Raw genomic sequence first — 14,697 nt, 5'->3', positions numbered from 1 at the left:
CTTCCTTCCTCAGTGTTGCTGCCACCACCACTATGATGTTGGTGAACATTTGGGGTGCAGTGTCTAACCCAAAAGGTAGTGCCTGGAACTGGTAGTGATGGTCCAGGATCGAGAAGCATAGAAAACGCTGATGCTCTTGATGGATTGGAATGTGTAGGTAGGCTTCCGACAGATCCAGGGATGTAAGGAACTGTCCCGGTTGTATCACCCTTATTACAGAGTGTAGGTTTTCCATGCGGAAGCGAGGAATCTTCAGGTGACGGTTGACCGCCTTGAGGTCCAGGATGGGTCTGAATATTCCTTCTTTCTTGGGGACGATAAAATAGATGGAATAATGTCCAGTATTTGTTGTGGAGACACCGTTGTTATAGCCTCTAAGGCTAGCAATCTGGTCAGTGTAGCTTCCACTGCCATCCTCTTGGAATGGTCATGGCAGGGAGATTCCACAAACGTGTCCGGAGGGAGGTGGTGGAAATCCAGGTAATATCCCTCTCATATGATGGATAGGACCCACTTGTCCGAAGTTATCTCGACCCATCTTTGGTAGAATAGAGCAAGTCTGCCCCCTATGACTTCTTCCTTTGGACGGGTTGGCTGATTTTCATTGTGGGGTACGGCTGGGGCCTGACCTCGAGCTCGTTCCCCTTTTGTTGTGCTTGTTCCGAAGGGTCTGGCTTCGGCCTGTGGGGCGGGCCGCTTGATATGTGCTTCTATATCGGTTGAAGCGCTGTGATCATCTGCCCCTGGAGGTTCGGGGGAAGGATCACTGGTTTCTTATTCCTGTCCTCCAGTATCCACGGCAGTGGGGACTTGCCCCATTTGTTGGCTAGTTTCTCTAGTTCTCTTCTGAACAGAAGTGTTCCCTTGAAAGGCATCCTTGTGAGTCTCGTTTTGGAGGATGCGTCGGCCGACCAGTTTCGGAGCCAGATTTGTCTTCTGGCTGCCACGGCGGATGACACTCCTCTAGCTGCGGTGTGTACCAGATCAGAAGCGGCATCCGTGAGGAATGATACTGCTGGTTCCAAGGCCTCCCCAAGAGTGTTGTTCCTGGTCTGTGATAAGTAGGCGCGTGTCACCACGGCACAGCAGGCCGCAAGCTGTAAAGACATAGCAGAGACGTCAAAGGACTGTTTGAGGATAGATTCCAGATGTCTGTCTTGAGCATTCTTGAGTGCTGCTCCTCCCTCCACCGGGATAGTACTGCGCTTCGAGACCGCGCAGACCATGGCATTTACTTTCAGACATGTCAGGAGATCTTTGGCGGCTGGGTCCAGAGGGTACATGGCTGCCAGAGCCCAGCCCCCTTTGAACGTAGTTTCTGGGGCATCCCATTCCAGGTCAATTAGTTGCCTGACGGCTTGTAATAGTGGGAAATGGCGGGAGGTCTGAGTCCCTCTAGTAGGGGGTTCGTCTTAGGTTCCCCTGAGGCACTTGTGCCTGGGATAGCAAGCTCTTTTAAGCTGTGTGTGACCAGGACTGGAAGCTTGTCCATGGTGAAGAAGCATCTCATGGTTCGGTGGGGCTCTGTCCCTGGAGGGAGTTCTCCTTCCTCCAGGGGTTCTGAATCCTCATCTGAGTTGTCCATGTCCCTGAAGGTGGAGCTTCTGGGAGGTGGGATCACTTCCCTGGGCATAGAGGGTCCTGGGATGTTGAGGTTCTCTGGTGGTGCCTGTGGCCGTATTATAGGAGGCCCCAGTTGCATGTGGAAGAAGGTATATGCAGACCTTTGAAGAATTCCACCCAGGAGATAGATGCTGGGTCTAGACTAAGGGGCGCCGTGTCCCTGGGGAGCCCCGTTTGAGGGGGGGTCCCGCTGTGCAATGCTAGGTCCGGCGTACTGCTCGAGAGGCTGGAACCCGGTACCGGCTGGGGATGGCCATGAGTTGGATCCCCTAGGGCCTCTTGCACTGTATACACAGGGCCGAGGTCTCCTCGTGCTCTGCAGCTCTAATGTGGCATGCTGGGCAAAGGCCCTGAGCCTTGAGTTTCTTTTCTGGTGGTGCCATGGCTTGTGCGCGTAAGAGACAGTTGTGCACTCCAGTGCGTTGAAGTTGTGCGCATAGGTTTGGTACACGCTCGGGGAGATGTGCACGCTGTTATGCGACCGGCACAAGGTATTTGTGCGCACAGTTCGCCTCTGTGCGCACGGATCGGAACGGCGGACAGGGTGGTGAACAGATCAAAATGGTGACGGCGACCATGCGGACAATATGGCACCCACCTTGGAGGGTCTTCCACATGGGAGGAACCCTCGGATCTGACCGAGGTCTAGCCCTGCTATGGCAGATCAACCCTGTGGCACTGGTGCTGGCTGGCGACCTGTGCGACTCCTCGAGCTTCGGAGACCGGAGGACTTTTAAATAGATTTCTACCTTACCTTGTCTCAGCGCTTCCCGGTCTCGTTCTGGGCGTTCTCCGGCTGCTGGGGGAGGGAAAATACCTTCACCACCGCGCTCGAAGTTGCACCTGCTGCTTCTCAGCTCACCCAATATTGGGGGCTAGGTCCCCACCGAGGGTCGGCCGCTGGTCCGAGGCTTACCTCGGAGGGATCGCGGAAATCACATCGAGAATTCTCAACTGGGTGAGAGACCCAATGGGTGTCACCACAGGAGAGCGGGGCTCGTCTGTAGAGGTAAGATTTCTTCTTATTTTGGTCTTCTTTGGTAAAATTACTCTAACGCTGTGCGAGCATGCATAGAGTCCCTAACTGCTATGGAGACGGAAAATACTGAAGAGCTGCACTTCCTGCAGCTCTTCAGTATATGTACTAGGGCTGACATCAGATTGAAATCTGATCCGTCTCCAACCGCTATCCCCATTGGTCCTGAGTCCGTCTGCTACACGCTAGGAAAATAAGCTTTGGTTTTGTCTACTCAGTAACCCTGGGCTGTACCACTGCTGAGCTATTAATCATTAAATTTAGTAATTTACATCCAAATATTTTTCCTTTAATTGCTCTGCCAGTGGTTTCCATGTTTTAAGAGATATTAGTCTCTGGTTTTGATTATTGTGATACTATTCCTTTAGGCAATTAACTAATCATGTATACTAATTTGATTTCCTACAGAATCCTACCACATACTAACCAGGATTCTGCTCCAGTACCAATAAAACTGCCCAGTCTCTGAGATATTTGAGAAATCTCCAGGTATAATTCCCTCCGCTTCCATTTCTTTTCCTGCAGGCTACTTGGAAGTGGGGAGCAAGAGCTGGGGAAGGGCCGGATTAGGAAGAAGTCAGTTTCTGCTGTTTTGTCCAGCCTCAGCCCTTCCCCTCCTGTTAATTACTTGCTGTTTAGGTGGGGCTAGAGTAGGCAGCAGAAGACTGAGTGATATTTGTAGTAGGAGCCCTGTGTTCCTATTTCAGTAAAGGGGAGAGGGTTAAAGTTAGTCCTGGGAGAAGGGGGACGTGCTGGGTCAAGTTTAGGGATAGAGAGTGCTAGGGTCATCTGTGGGGGAGAGATAGAGACTGAGTGTGCGTATGTGAGAAATAGTTTCACTAGGGTAACTACAACTCATTCCAAGTATGTGGGTGAAATGAGGGAACAAGAAAAGGAGAGGGGCAGCGAGGATGCAGGGAAAGGAAGCCACAAGGGTTGGGGGAGGAGAAAGTCGGGGGAGAGGGTCAGAAAATGGTTACAAGAAAAGGAGGATGGTGCAAAGGGGATCCATGGGGAAATGAGAGGAAGACAGAGGTGGGAAAGAGAATGATATAAAAACATGGGAGTGAGGAGGGGCACTGGAGAGGGAATAAAATGGGGCACAAAGGAAGAGGGATAAAAGGGGTGGTACAGGAAAATAAGAAAGATAACTGGTTGGAGATAAGAGGCTTGAGTTAGAAGTGTACATTCATTTTCAAACAAAATTAAAACCACAACAATAAAGTCGTGCTTCATTGTTTGCAAATAAGAATTTGTTCCACTTAAATTGTTTCATTAACTTTCATTTTGGAAAGTCAGTGAGAAAAACCCCAAAGAGCTACCCTCAGTTTTTTATTTAATGTCCTCTCCCCATGTAGCTGACGCCATCCATGGGGCCGTAGCAGTCCAGATGGGGCAGAAGCAATCCCCAGTCTCTTGCCCTGTCTAGTCCCAGCTGCAAAATGTTCTGTGGATATTTTGGCCAAAATAAGGAAGAAAAAAAAAAATCCACCCAGCCTGATTTGCAGGTTTTATTTCGGTAAGAATACAGGAAAAATCAAAGTATGAAGAGTGGATCCTCTAGCTACCATCAATCAAATCATGCTCCAATAACCACTCAGTTTCTGCTTTTGGCTGGTATGGATATGTCAGCCACACGGAAATATAGTGTAGAAAGAAAGGTCTTTTGGTGTTAGTTTTAAATGTCTAAGAAAACCAAATCATTGTTAAAAAAAACAAAAAAAACTGCATTCCCAGATTTCAAGCTCTGTGATTCAACCTTTGATTTCACAATAAATATGTAAACACATGACTATTTAATAAAACCATTTATTTACAGTTCAAAAAGGTACAATTCCAGTTAGGTATAAGGACTTAAAACAAATCAAAACTTTGTACAACTGTACATTAAAAAACAATTTGAACATAGCTCTAATTACATCTGAGAAGGTTTTATGTAATCCTTGTACTTAAAACATTAAAAAATATAAGCCATTATTAAAGTACCTTTAATCTAATGACGATTTTTGTTTTTACTAAAGCATACATACATGTTGAATACTTTAGAAGATGCAAAAAATTGTTTTAAGTATAAAGTGCAGGTTGCACAAAGGTCTAACCTAACCTGATTTAAGAGTTTCTTAGTTTGATTTTCTTAGATAAACATCCAGTGGATATTGCAGACTGTTCAGTATTTTCTGGTTCTTCCCAGTGACCTCTCAAACAGGCTATCAGCTCTTTAGTTAAAAGCAGACATTTATAGACAAAAAGGAAATCCTATGCTGATCAGTGTACTGCATCTTCACATGAAGAAGAAAAAAAAATAAGCTGGCATCATCTTGTGTGGTCCCTGAATTTATTGCGAACTTGCCAATTAAAAAGATCTGCGATGGTTTAAAATAAGTGAATTGTTACAATTCATCAAAAATGAAAGAATATGCCATTATCACATCTGACGAGAAAAAAAAAAAAATCTATCCACACAGAACCATGCATTTAAGATCTGTCTGCCAAGAAGGACTGCATTTTTAGGCAGATCAATCACTTCCCAAATGCACTTCAAGAAACTGTGCAAAGCTCATTATTGCATTGCTTTTCTTCATTAAGAACACATCTACATATAAAAATAAAACAGACTGGAAACTATATACATCTAACAGCACAAATTTACATCACAGCCAAACAAAAATGGTCCTATCCGCTAACTGCAAACAGTGCACATGGAATCAGCAGGCCTTTATTTCAGAACGAAGATGCCCGTCAGACTGGTAGAATCAACATTTTAATGGGAGGGAAGAGAAAAAAAAAAAAAAAAGCAAGCAAAAGGAAAACCTAGTGGTCCAAAGGTGTTTTCCCCCCAGAAGAGTGACTTAATATCTTGAAGGATGCCATTTAAAGCAGCACTGCTTCCTTACAGACTATCCCAAATACTTAACATTTCTTTTCTCCTTCTCCCTCCCCACATACAAGTCATTTTTGTCTTTTCTTTCCTTCAGGTTTTCCACTGTTAATTTTAAAGCATTTTCCTTTTCTTGGTCTGAGGGCTGCCATATTTCTCAGTCTCTGCAAGAATCCTTAAAGAGTTCTCCCTCATCCTTGCTCTTCAGACAACAGAAGACCTGCATAATGATGGAAGGGCATGAATACTATTTGGAAAAGTACGAGACGAAGTGATGGATAGATTTGAAATGGATTCTCGAAATTATTCCTAGAAGCATTTTATTTTACTATTTCTGGACATATGGGCATGAAAACATTGACCGGTAACTCAGCAAATAGAAGGCAGTGCTGCTTTGAACAGAGCACACTAAAGGGTACATGAAACAGCTGATCCACTTGAGATTCAGCTATGGAATCAAGCTGATTGAGAACACATAACCTGGTGCAATTTTCAGTAGCCCACCTAGCTGCAAAGAGCATGGGTACTTGTGTACTCGTCAACCTGGTAGGCAATTTTGAAAGAGAAACCACATGCATTGTTTTTCTTGGGAGTATTTGCTTACGCAGGTACACGGGCATAAAAGTTCCTATGTACTTTGCCCCTCATTTTTCTGCAGATTGATAAAGGGTGTGTGTGTGGGGGGGGGGGGGGGATGGGGATGTATGTACACATTCTGTACATGTACTTTGCTTCCCCTACCTAACCACACCCTTTGTTCAAGTGGCTAAAATTGTGTGCACTGCGAACCCTGCCTAGACTTTCTAGCTACTCTGACAGTAATTTTCAATTCACTCAGGTAAAATGGCTTTCAGGTTGAAACAGGAAAGTGTGCTCAGCTGAGCGCACTGTTTAATACGCGGTTGGATGTGCGTCCAATACCCCTTATACTGTAAGGGGTTTAGTGTGTCGAAAAAGTGCGGCCAACCCCCCCCGGAAACCAATAGCACTCATCAAATGCAAATTGATGAGGCTATTATAGTCTCAGGGAAAAAAAAAGTGTGCCATCGATCCGCACATTTAATGCTCAGACATTAGCGCCTGCCCGAGGGCTAATTTCTAAGTGGCCCAAAAAAGTGTACAGAAAAGCAGAAAATACTGCTTTTCTGTATATCCTCCGACTTAATATCCTAGTGATATTAAGTCGGAGGAACCAAAAAGGTTAAAAAAATATAATAGAAACATTTTTTAAAAGTGTGCCGGCCAGTCAGGGTAGGAAACTGCTCAATTTTGCCAGCATCCATTTTCCTAACCCATGGTTGTCAGCGGGTTTGTAAAACAAGACGCTTGCAAAACATCGTCGGTTTTTGGAACTCGCTGACAGCCACCTCTCCTAGGTGTCCACGGCTAAGGGGGTGCTAGGGACGCGCTATTGTCCCTAGTGCCCCCTTTTTAGCGCAACCCCTCATTTAAACATAGTATCGCACGCCCAGGAGAGGTGGCTGGGTGCGTGCAACACGGAGCGCCCATTCTCCCATGCTCCTTACCGTATTGGCCCGTTTGAAATTTGTCCTTTCAAATTTGGGGCACATGTTCTGGATATTAGGCTCCTCCATCTTTATGTGAAGGCCAAGCTGCGACTTGAGAGCCTACCCACCTCATTTCCTATTGCACTGAAAAGGCAAAGCACGATCCTTGGAATGAGGATCAAATCAACTTTTCATGGATTCTTACCTTCCCTCAACCATGGCTGGCGAGGTGAAACGCCAGCATCAGAAACATCATTCACCCCCCCCCCCCCCAACCCCTCCCTTCACCCCAAGAAAACCCAACTGCAGGTTGTGACCATATGAAGCAGTTCTTACAGTTACTAATGCCCTATCCTTCATTTCAAGAATCCAGATTTCCTTTCTGTTCATCTCTCTCATTTCTTGGCCATTTGTCAAAATGCAAAGTAAGGAAGCTTAAGGAGATACTCATTTTCCAGGAGAAGACCTGCCAAGTTGAATAAACCCTCCTTGAATAAAATATGTACTGTGGAAAAATGTACATTCCATTTTATTATTATTATTTTTTTTTAATGAAAATAAAGTTCTGTGGAAAATAACATGTAAATAACTAAATTCACACCATTCACCAAATATTTTTCCCGACTACAGTCCGCTTAAATGATCTGTTCTACAAGGAATTTTTGGTGTTTCAATAAACTGAAGAGCAGCCAGTCTGAACATGACTTTCAAAAACCCCACCACCACCACCACCGTGATTCTGGGCGGATGGTCTGGTAACAGCAACGCATGTGTCAGAGCTGCTCTTCCAATGCTGAAACCCACAAATCCCAAAATATCTTACATCACAGACACAAATGATTTACAGTAAAATTATAAATCCAGTGGACAAGTGCATCAGAGAGAAACTAATATGCTGTCCAACTGATGACAATTTCCTATGACAAAAGTAATTTTCTGAAGCTTGTTCCCCTCTGCGCAACTTGCGATACTGCACAGATTTTCAAATCACATTAGGTTGTACCTGAAAGGGTTCCACATACTTTGTCAATTTATTGCATGCCTCAGCACTTCTCCTTCAGTAAAGCAGCTCTAACTACCTACCACATTGCTAAGGCTTGATCCCCGGTCAGATGGGCCAAGATAAAGAAATGGGTTGCATCTGAGTTGTCACCACCCCTGCGATAGTCGCTTGCACAGTGCAGCCAGAGCGGGAGCCCCATCCATCTATCAAACTCGCAGCAGCACACACCTCCGTCGGCTTCGAACAGTGGCTATCCTCTGCCCTTTCTTCCTCCTAATTCAATAGCAGCTCTTTTCACTTAAGGATATCTTTGGTACTTCGAACACGACGCACAGCACGTTAAATCCGTGTTTTTAACAGAGAGAGTTAACGTGGTCTTACGTTTTGCTGCCAACGGCACAAGTCTCCTGAAGCAGAATTGCCATTCAGTATGCAAATTCAGATCTTGCATTATTCCAAATCTGCTTCTTTAAAGAAGAGATCATGGGAGGAAGAGGCATCTCTGCCCATCTTCATGATTTAAATATATATTGAGAAAGAGAGAAGAAACCCCGCGTCCGTCCCCCCCCGTCAAGTAAAAGTCTCATTTAATCATTCATTCAAAACCGTTTGAAAGCTATAATGCCACACACGTACAGTATTATTGTTCCGCTGAGCTTCCCAAGGCTAGGCCTTGGTTTCATGACATAAAAGGTTTGGTTTTAAGGCCAACTCCAGTGTTGAACTAAACTCTAAACAAGATTGGTTTTTATTCACAGCTGTGTGGATGTTTAAGTCTGGAAGCAACTCGTTCGCTGTTTCTTCAAACACTTCCTTTCTAGAAGACACTGGAGGCTCGTGTGGTTTCAACGTTTGAGCGAAGGGCTTCCTCTTTCCATTTCCCGATTGTCCTTCTGCAGGGCAGCCAGTATCTGAAATTTAAAAAAAAAAAAAGTAAAAAGTAAGAAGTGCTATGAAAAATAGACATTCTAAAAGTGCATCAGTGAATAATCAAGTCCTGACTGCAAGTTTCTCAGTTGCATTTAACCAAGGCTGACAGTGAGTGTTATAAGCAGGTGGTGGGCCTCCTGGATCCTAGCTTCCTTTTAGGTGCATGGCCACGTGGCAAGGCATCTAGCGCCACTCCTCCTGCCAAAGTCCGCTGCTGTAATGCAGTGGGGCTGCTGCCCGGAGGTGGCAGCACGGTGCTAGAGGGGCAGGAAAGGGCACGCCTAGACAGAAGAAGGGAAGGGAAAATGGATAGGGAAGGTTAGGACATGAGAAGAATATTTCCGGGGAGATGTTGAAAACGTAGGGGGATTTGGAGGATACATGGAGAGGTGCACAGTATAAAAAGAGAGAGGCAGATAAAGGAATTAAAGGAGAAAATTGAAGTGGAAAAATATAAACTGAAATAAGACAGATGCATGTATCAAAAAGTTAGATTTTATTTTTGAAGGGGAAAAACTCAAAAGGTTTTTAGAGCCGATATAACACGAGGCGGATAATTTTACTGCATCAAAAAGTGTTTTTCCCCCCCAAAAAAATTCCAAAACAAGGTGCAATGCACTGCCTACCAGACTAGCAGGCCGATGCACTATTGGCATGCGTAAAGCGGGCACTCATGATTGAGCGCCTGCTCTCCCTAACGCACGCCGATCCACCTCTCCCAGGCGCCTGATTTTGTATTTAAATTAGCTGCTGTGGAAAAATAAAAGGAGTTGCTAGAAGAAACTGTGCATCCCTAGCGCCTCCTTGGCATCGGGTGGCCCAGGAAAGGTGGCTGTCCGTGCAGGTTAGGAAACGGACGCTCAATGCGAGGGTCCGATTTCTCCCACTACCGGCACGATATACATACACAATATACCTAGCCTGGATCGTGTAAATTGTGGTTGTATATTGGGCACGTAGAACTTATTATTATTATTTTTTTTTTAAACTGATTCCGCTTTCTGTGATCTCTCCTACTTAGTATCACGATGACACTAAAAGGAGGGATCACAGAAAGCAGGAATTTGGGTTTTTTACAATGAGCGCAGACCTTTACGCCAGCCCCAGACTGGCGTAAAGGTTGTCGTGTTGCAAGGAAACATTGGCCGAGCGGGAAATGTTTTGCATTGCGGGGATTAGCTAACAGCACTCGTTACATGTAGACGAGGCTATGTGCTCGACTGGACTCGCGCTTTGGACGCGATAATCTCCGTTTTGCATGGGGGGGGGTTATGGTCACACGTCCAGACGTACGTCGATTCGCATGCTGAGCCGGGCGCTGGCCGCAGTACATGGTATTGCATCGGCCTGTATATGTGGCAACCTGAAAGATGCGCTTGCACAAAACTCGCTCTGCGTGCCGGCGAATACATCAGTGAGAACAGTCCTCAGATCCTTAACACTCAAGGACCTCAGCTGGAAATGCCTGACCCTGGAGATCACTCTTAAACTACCACTAACCTCCAAGCTAGATATCTTCACATTAAACATTTATTTTCTAAATTGTTTAGAATTGTTGCAATGAACATTGTTCAGGTGTCCCAAGCAAAGAGAAGGGATGTTTTAAGCATACAAAACATGGACTATCAGCTGATTAGAATACAAGGGTCTTATCCCAGTATTGCTGGTTACCACCAAGAGATGCATAATTTCCTTTTCTAAGTACAAGGTTTTTTTGAGATAAATTATTAAACTGTGTTGCCAATAATGAATATGAAGAGCTGAAAACTGCTCTTATTACTAGAGGTTTGGGCATCAAGCCAGCGGAAGACATTCAAGTAGATTAAAAGCTTGGATATTAATAACCGTGTGGTATGAAACCTAGATTGGATTCTCTGAAGACTGAAAAACCCACACGAGGATCAGTCTTTGTACAGTCGTGGGGATCACGAGCCCTACCGCAGGACTTCCCAAACCTCCCACTGTAATCAGCTGGGTTTCAGGATATCCACGAGGAATATGCACAAGGTAAATCTGCACACACAGAGTCTGCAATGTATGCAAATTTCTCTCATCTATTTTCACTCTGGATATCCTGAAAACCTGGGGGTCTTTAGGGATCACAAGAACAGGTTTAGGAAACCCGGTTGGCTTCTGTTTAATGGCAGTAAACAAGAGCCTCTGGATAAATGTCAGAGTAGTGAAAAAACACACAATCTGCGACAGTTTTTCTCATATCATATGCATGATATTCAAACCATCGTGGAGAATAGTCAACTTTGCTCCTGGAGAGATTTCTTTTTTTTTTTTTTGCACACCTCTGAATTTAGTGAATAGAGACCTTAGTTTTTTTCTAATTTCAATTTCATTTTAGTATTTTAAATGCATCTTCTAATTGTTGGGTTGAGCTGACACTACAGTATATTGCACCCAAATCATTTACCCTTAATGGAGAGAATACCTTTTAACCTAACAGTCATTTAGTCTATGCCCTGCAATTTGCTGCATGCCAGGAAACAATTAAATTCCCTATCTGGCAGCACTCCAGGCTCCTGTGGAGATCCTCTCACAGCCATACATGCCTTCAGCTGCTCCAAAGGGGATTTGAGGGCAAGCCTTGAAATCCAGCAGAAAATGTTTCATTAAAACTGTGCTCTCTTCTGCAGAGTGGGTACAGTGCTATGTTTTAGTGTTTTGAACCCTCCAGAATCATTGTCAGGGAGGCCCACCCTGTCTCAAATAGGGAGGGCAATTTTCAAAAGCCATTTACCTGGGTAAATTTGCCGTCTGAAAATCATCCAGCCCTTCCCCAACTAAAAGGACATGTGTGGATCAACACACATATGTTTAGGTAGGTAAGATGTAGGCAGGAGTACACGACTTTGTTTACTGATAAACAGTGTTCTCCACAGACAGCAGGTCGAATTAGCCATAATAATGCATGGGTGACCATTCAGACCCAGCTCGCAGAGCTCAGAAAAGACTTTAGTGTGCATGTCCGGGAGCTCTTCTATGCACCACTGCCTCGTGAGCCCCCCAGTCTCTTCCAGAGTTTAAGCTTTAGCAAGATAGCCATACTTAATACCCACCTGCCTCCCTGGGGAGCAGATTAATTCATCCTGCTGATGACAGAGAACTCTGTTCACAGGTAAGCACACTTGCTTTCTCTGTCAACAAGCAGACATGAATAGGCAAAATGCATGGGAAGGCCCAAGCTAAAGGATGCAATGCAGAGCAAATACTGAAACAGACGATGCAAACGCCACCAGTGAACAGGCCGCACAGAACTGCTGGTCCATAGGTACTGTTTCCTTAGGACATGCGGTCCATAAAGTAGTGGAACATGAAGGTGTGAACAAATGACCAAGTAGCAGCTTTATAAATACCTTCAACACAGGAGGAAGTGACATCAGGGATGAGAATGGAAGCCCGAGTGAACAGCTCCCTGTTGTTTTTTTATATAAACACCCCTGTTTGTTATTTAAAGGAGGCTGTTTCCATGTTTTGGATGCTTTGGAGAAGATGTGTGTGTTTTCCCAATGTCTACTCAGCACAAAACAGGATCTTAAACAGTTTTCTCATCCGAAAAATTGTGGGCTGCTTGGAGTGACAGGAAACATGGCTCAGTAGATAATCTAGAGCAGTGGTTCTCAACCTTTTTTTTTTTTTTTTTTGTTGGGACACACCTGATAGATAGTCCTCACATGCGTGACACACTGAGCACATGACAGTCCCAAGGCTAAATGTAAATGTACACTTTACATCCACCCCCACCCCTCAGCAATGGTATAAAGCAGAACAAGAACATTCCATGTACAACTCACCATATAAAAAAGATATTCTGGTGTTATCTCAATAACAGCAACACAAACACCCTCTATTACCAGGTGCAATAGCCCTACTTAAAAAATGACAACAGTTCACCCCCAATACACCTATGAGAAAACACAACAAATAAGGTGAGGTATTTTATTAGCCTACATTCTAGTTAAATATGTCACCTCTGTCACACACAAAAAAAAAAAAAAAAAATAGACCTTCACCAAGTACAGAAAGACCACAAATTGCAAATATTAAGACAGAAACTGGAATGGAAACCCAAAAAAGCCATTCTGCATGCAGAACAAAGCTAGAGAAATGGAAACAGAAATGTAGCACATAACATACAGGCCGATACAGAAAAACGCGCGGGAGAGCTGGCGAGCGCAGTTAGAGAGTCCATCAAGCTAGGTTGAAGAACATTGCACAAATCTCATCTTTGGGTGAGTTTCCTCACTCCAAAGGTCATCAAATCTTCACAAGAGAGCACTGGTCTGTTCGTACATCTCACTTTGAATGTCAAAGTGGCCCCTAACCCCTACCTAAACCTCACCTCGAGTGATTAGGTGGGCCTCCCACAGAGATATAAATACCTATCTAGTGTGAGGGCATTATGGTTAGGCTCGCTCTCTCCCACCCCCCAGGAGCTTAAACCTACTAAACATAGTCCCCCCAGTGATTGTATGTAGGAAATACATCAATTCTGGCATTTATCACAAAGTGCGAAAAAGCTATCGCAATTTGCGCTAAGATAGTGCTTCGCATAGGTATTAGCGCAAATTGTGATAAACTGCCTATTACCATAAAACACACCCCTTTTCCTATCGCATGCGATATGTAGTGCATTTTGATAAATCCAGGCCTTAGATTGTAAGCCCTCTGGGGATAGGGAAATACCTATGGTACCTGAATATAATCCGCTTTGAAGTACTGCAAAAAGTGGAATATAAATCTAAAAATCTATTCTTTTGGTCAGTCCCTTTACATTGTTTGCCTTGCAGGTTTGGGACAGGTAGAAATTGTTAATTGACTGGAGAGAAGGATAATTCTTCATTACCTTGTATTAAACAGAATACATTTTTTGGGCCAGGTTTGCATATACACATTTTTGGAAATGGGAACAACTGGGTCTATCAGTTGGGTCAGTTGTGGGTTTTAGGCCAATCTGTACTTTTTTGGATTTAGCGGAAACATTTTCTCTTGCAAATAAGGGCAGGTATTACTACTTACAAATAAGCTATTTGTCAAAAGGGCAAGGTTTTGCAGATCTTAAGAAAGGAAAATCACTTTTTGAAGGATTATTTTATAAATCTCAAAGTACTAAAGGACTGGTTTCAAAACTTTCTTCTTTGATGAATAAAAAATTAAAAGAAAAGCCAACCCATAGTTTGGGCAAGGAGAAGGATTTCCAGGTTGAACTGGATTCGAATACTTGGGCAAAATGTTTTTTTGGGTATAAGAAACTGCTCCATCTCCTCTCAATTGTTGAAAATAAATACAAGCTACTCAATCAGTAGAACCAGACACCTGAGAAATTACACCAAATATATCCTGGAGCCAAGAACGCTTATTGGAAATTTGTGGCGGAGTTGGACCTATCATATTTGGCAGGATTTTCCAAAAATTCAAACATACTGGGATATGGTGATTAATTTGATCTTTTAAATCACGGGTTGTACAACTCCAAAAGACCCCAAAGTAATGTTACTAGGTATGTCTAACTTTGATGTTCAGAAGCAGCGTTGGAAGTTAATTCAAATGATAATTGCAGCCAGACGTCAAATTGTCAAACATTAGAAAAATGCTATATTACCTGGAGAGGCACAATTGTAATGTAGGATTTGGCAGGTACGATTTATGAGCCATTTAAGAGCAGTAAGAAATGATAGTGTCAACATTCTGTGAAATCTAGAAGTCCTTT

The 14,697-nt window shown here is 43.9% G+C and overlaps 1 protein-coding gene across 1 annotated transcript in view; it reads right to left on the bottom strand.

Moving 5' to 3' along the window:
• Positions 1 to 4,450: 4,450 nt before the first annotated feature.
• Positions 4,451 to 14,697, bottom strand: part of TBC1D14 (TBC1 domain family member 14) — a 229,332-nt gene continuing 219,085 nt past the window's right edge. The window contains 1 exon segment of the mRNA XM_029591586.1: positions 4,451 to 8,959. Coding sequence (XP_029447446.1) covers positions 8,894 to 8,959 — 66 coding nt within the window. The 3' untranslated portion in view covers positions 4,451 to 8,893.

This window comes from Rhinatrema bivittatum, chromosome 1, assembly GCF_901001135.1.
Source record: "Rhinatrema bivittatum chromosome 1, aRhiBiv1.1, whole genome shotgun sequence".
In the NCBI taxonomy this organism is placed as follows: Eukaryota; Metazoa; Chordata; class Amphibia; order Gymnophiona; family Rhinatrematidae; genus Rhinatrema; species Rhinatrema bivittatum.
The sequence above is the reverse complement of the archived record's forward strand: the minus strand, read 5'-3'. Positions and strand labels throughout refer to the sequence as shown.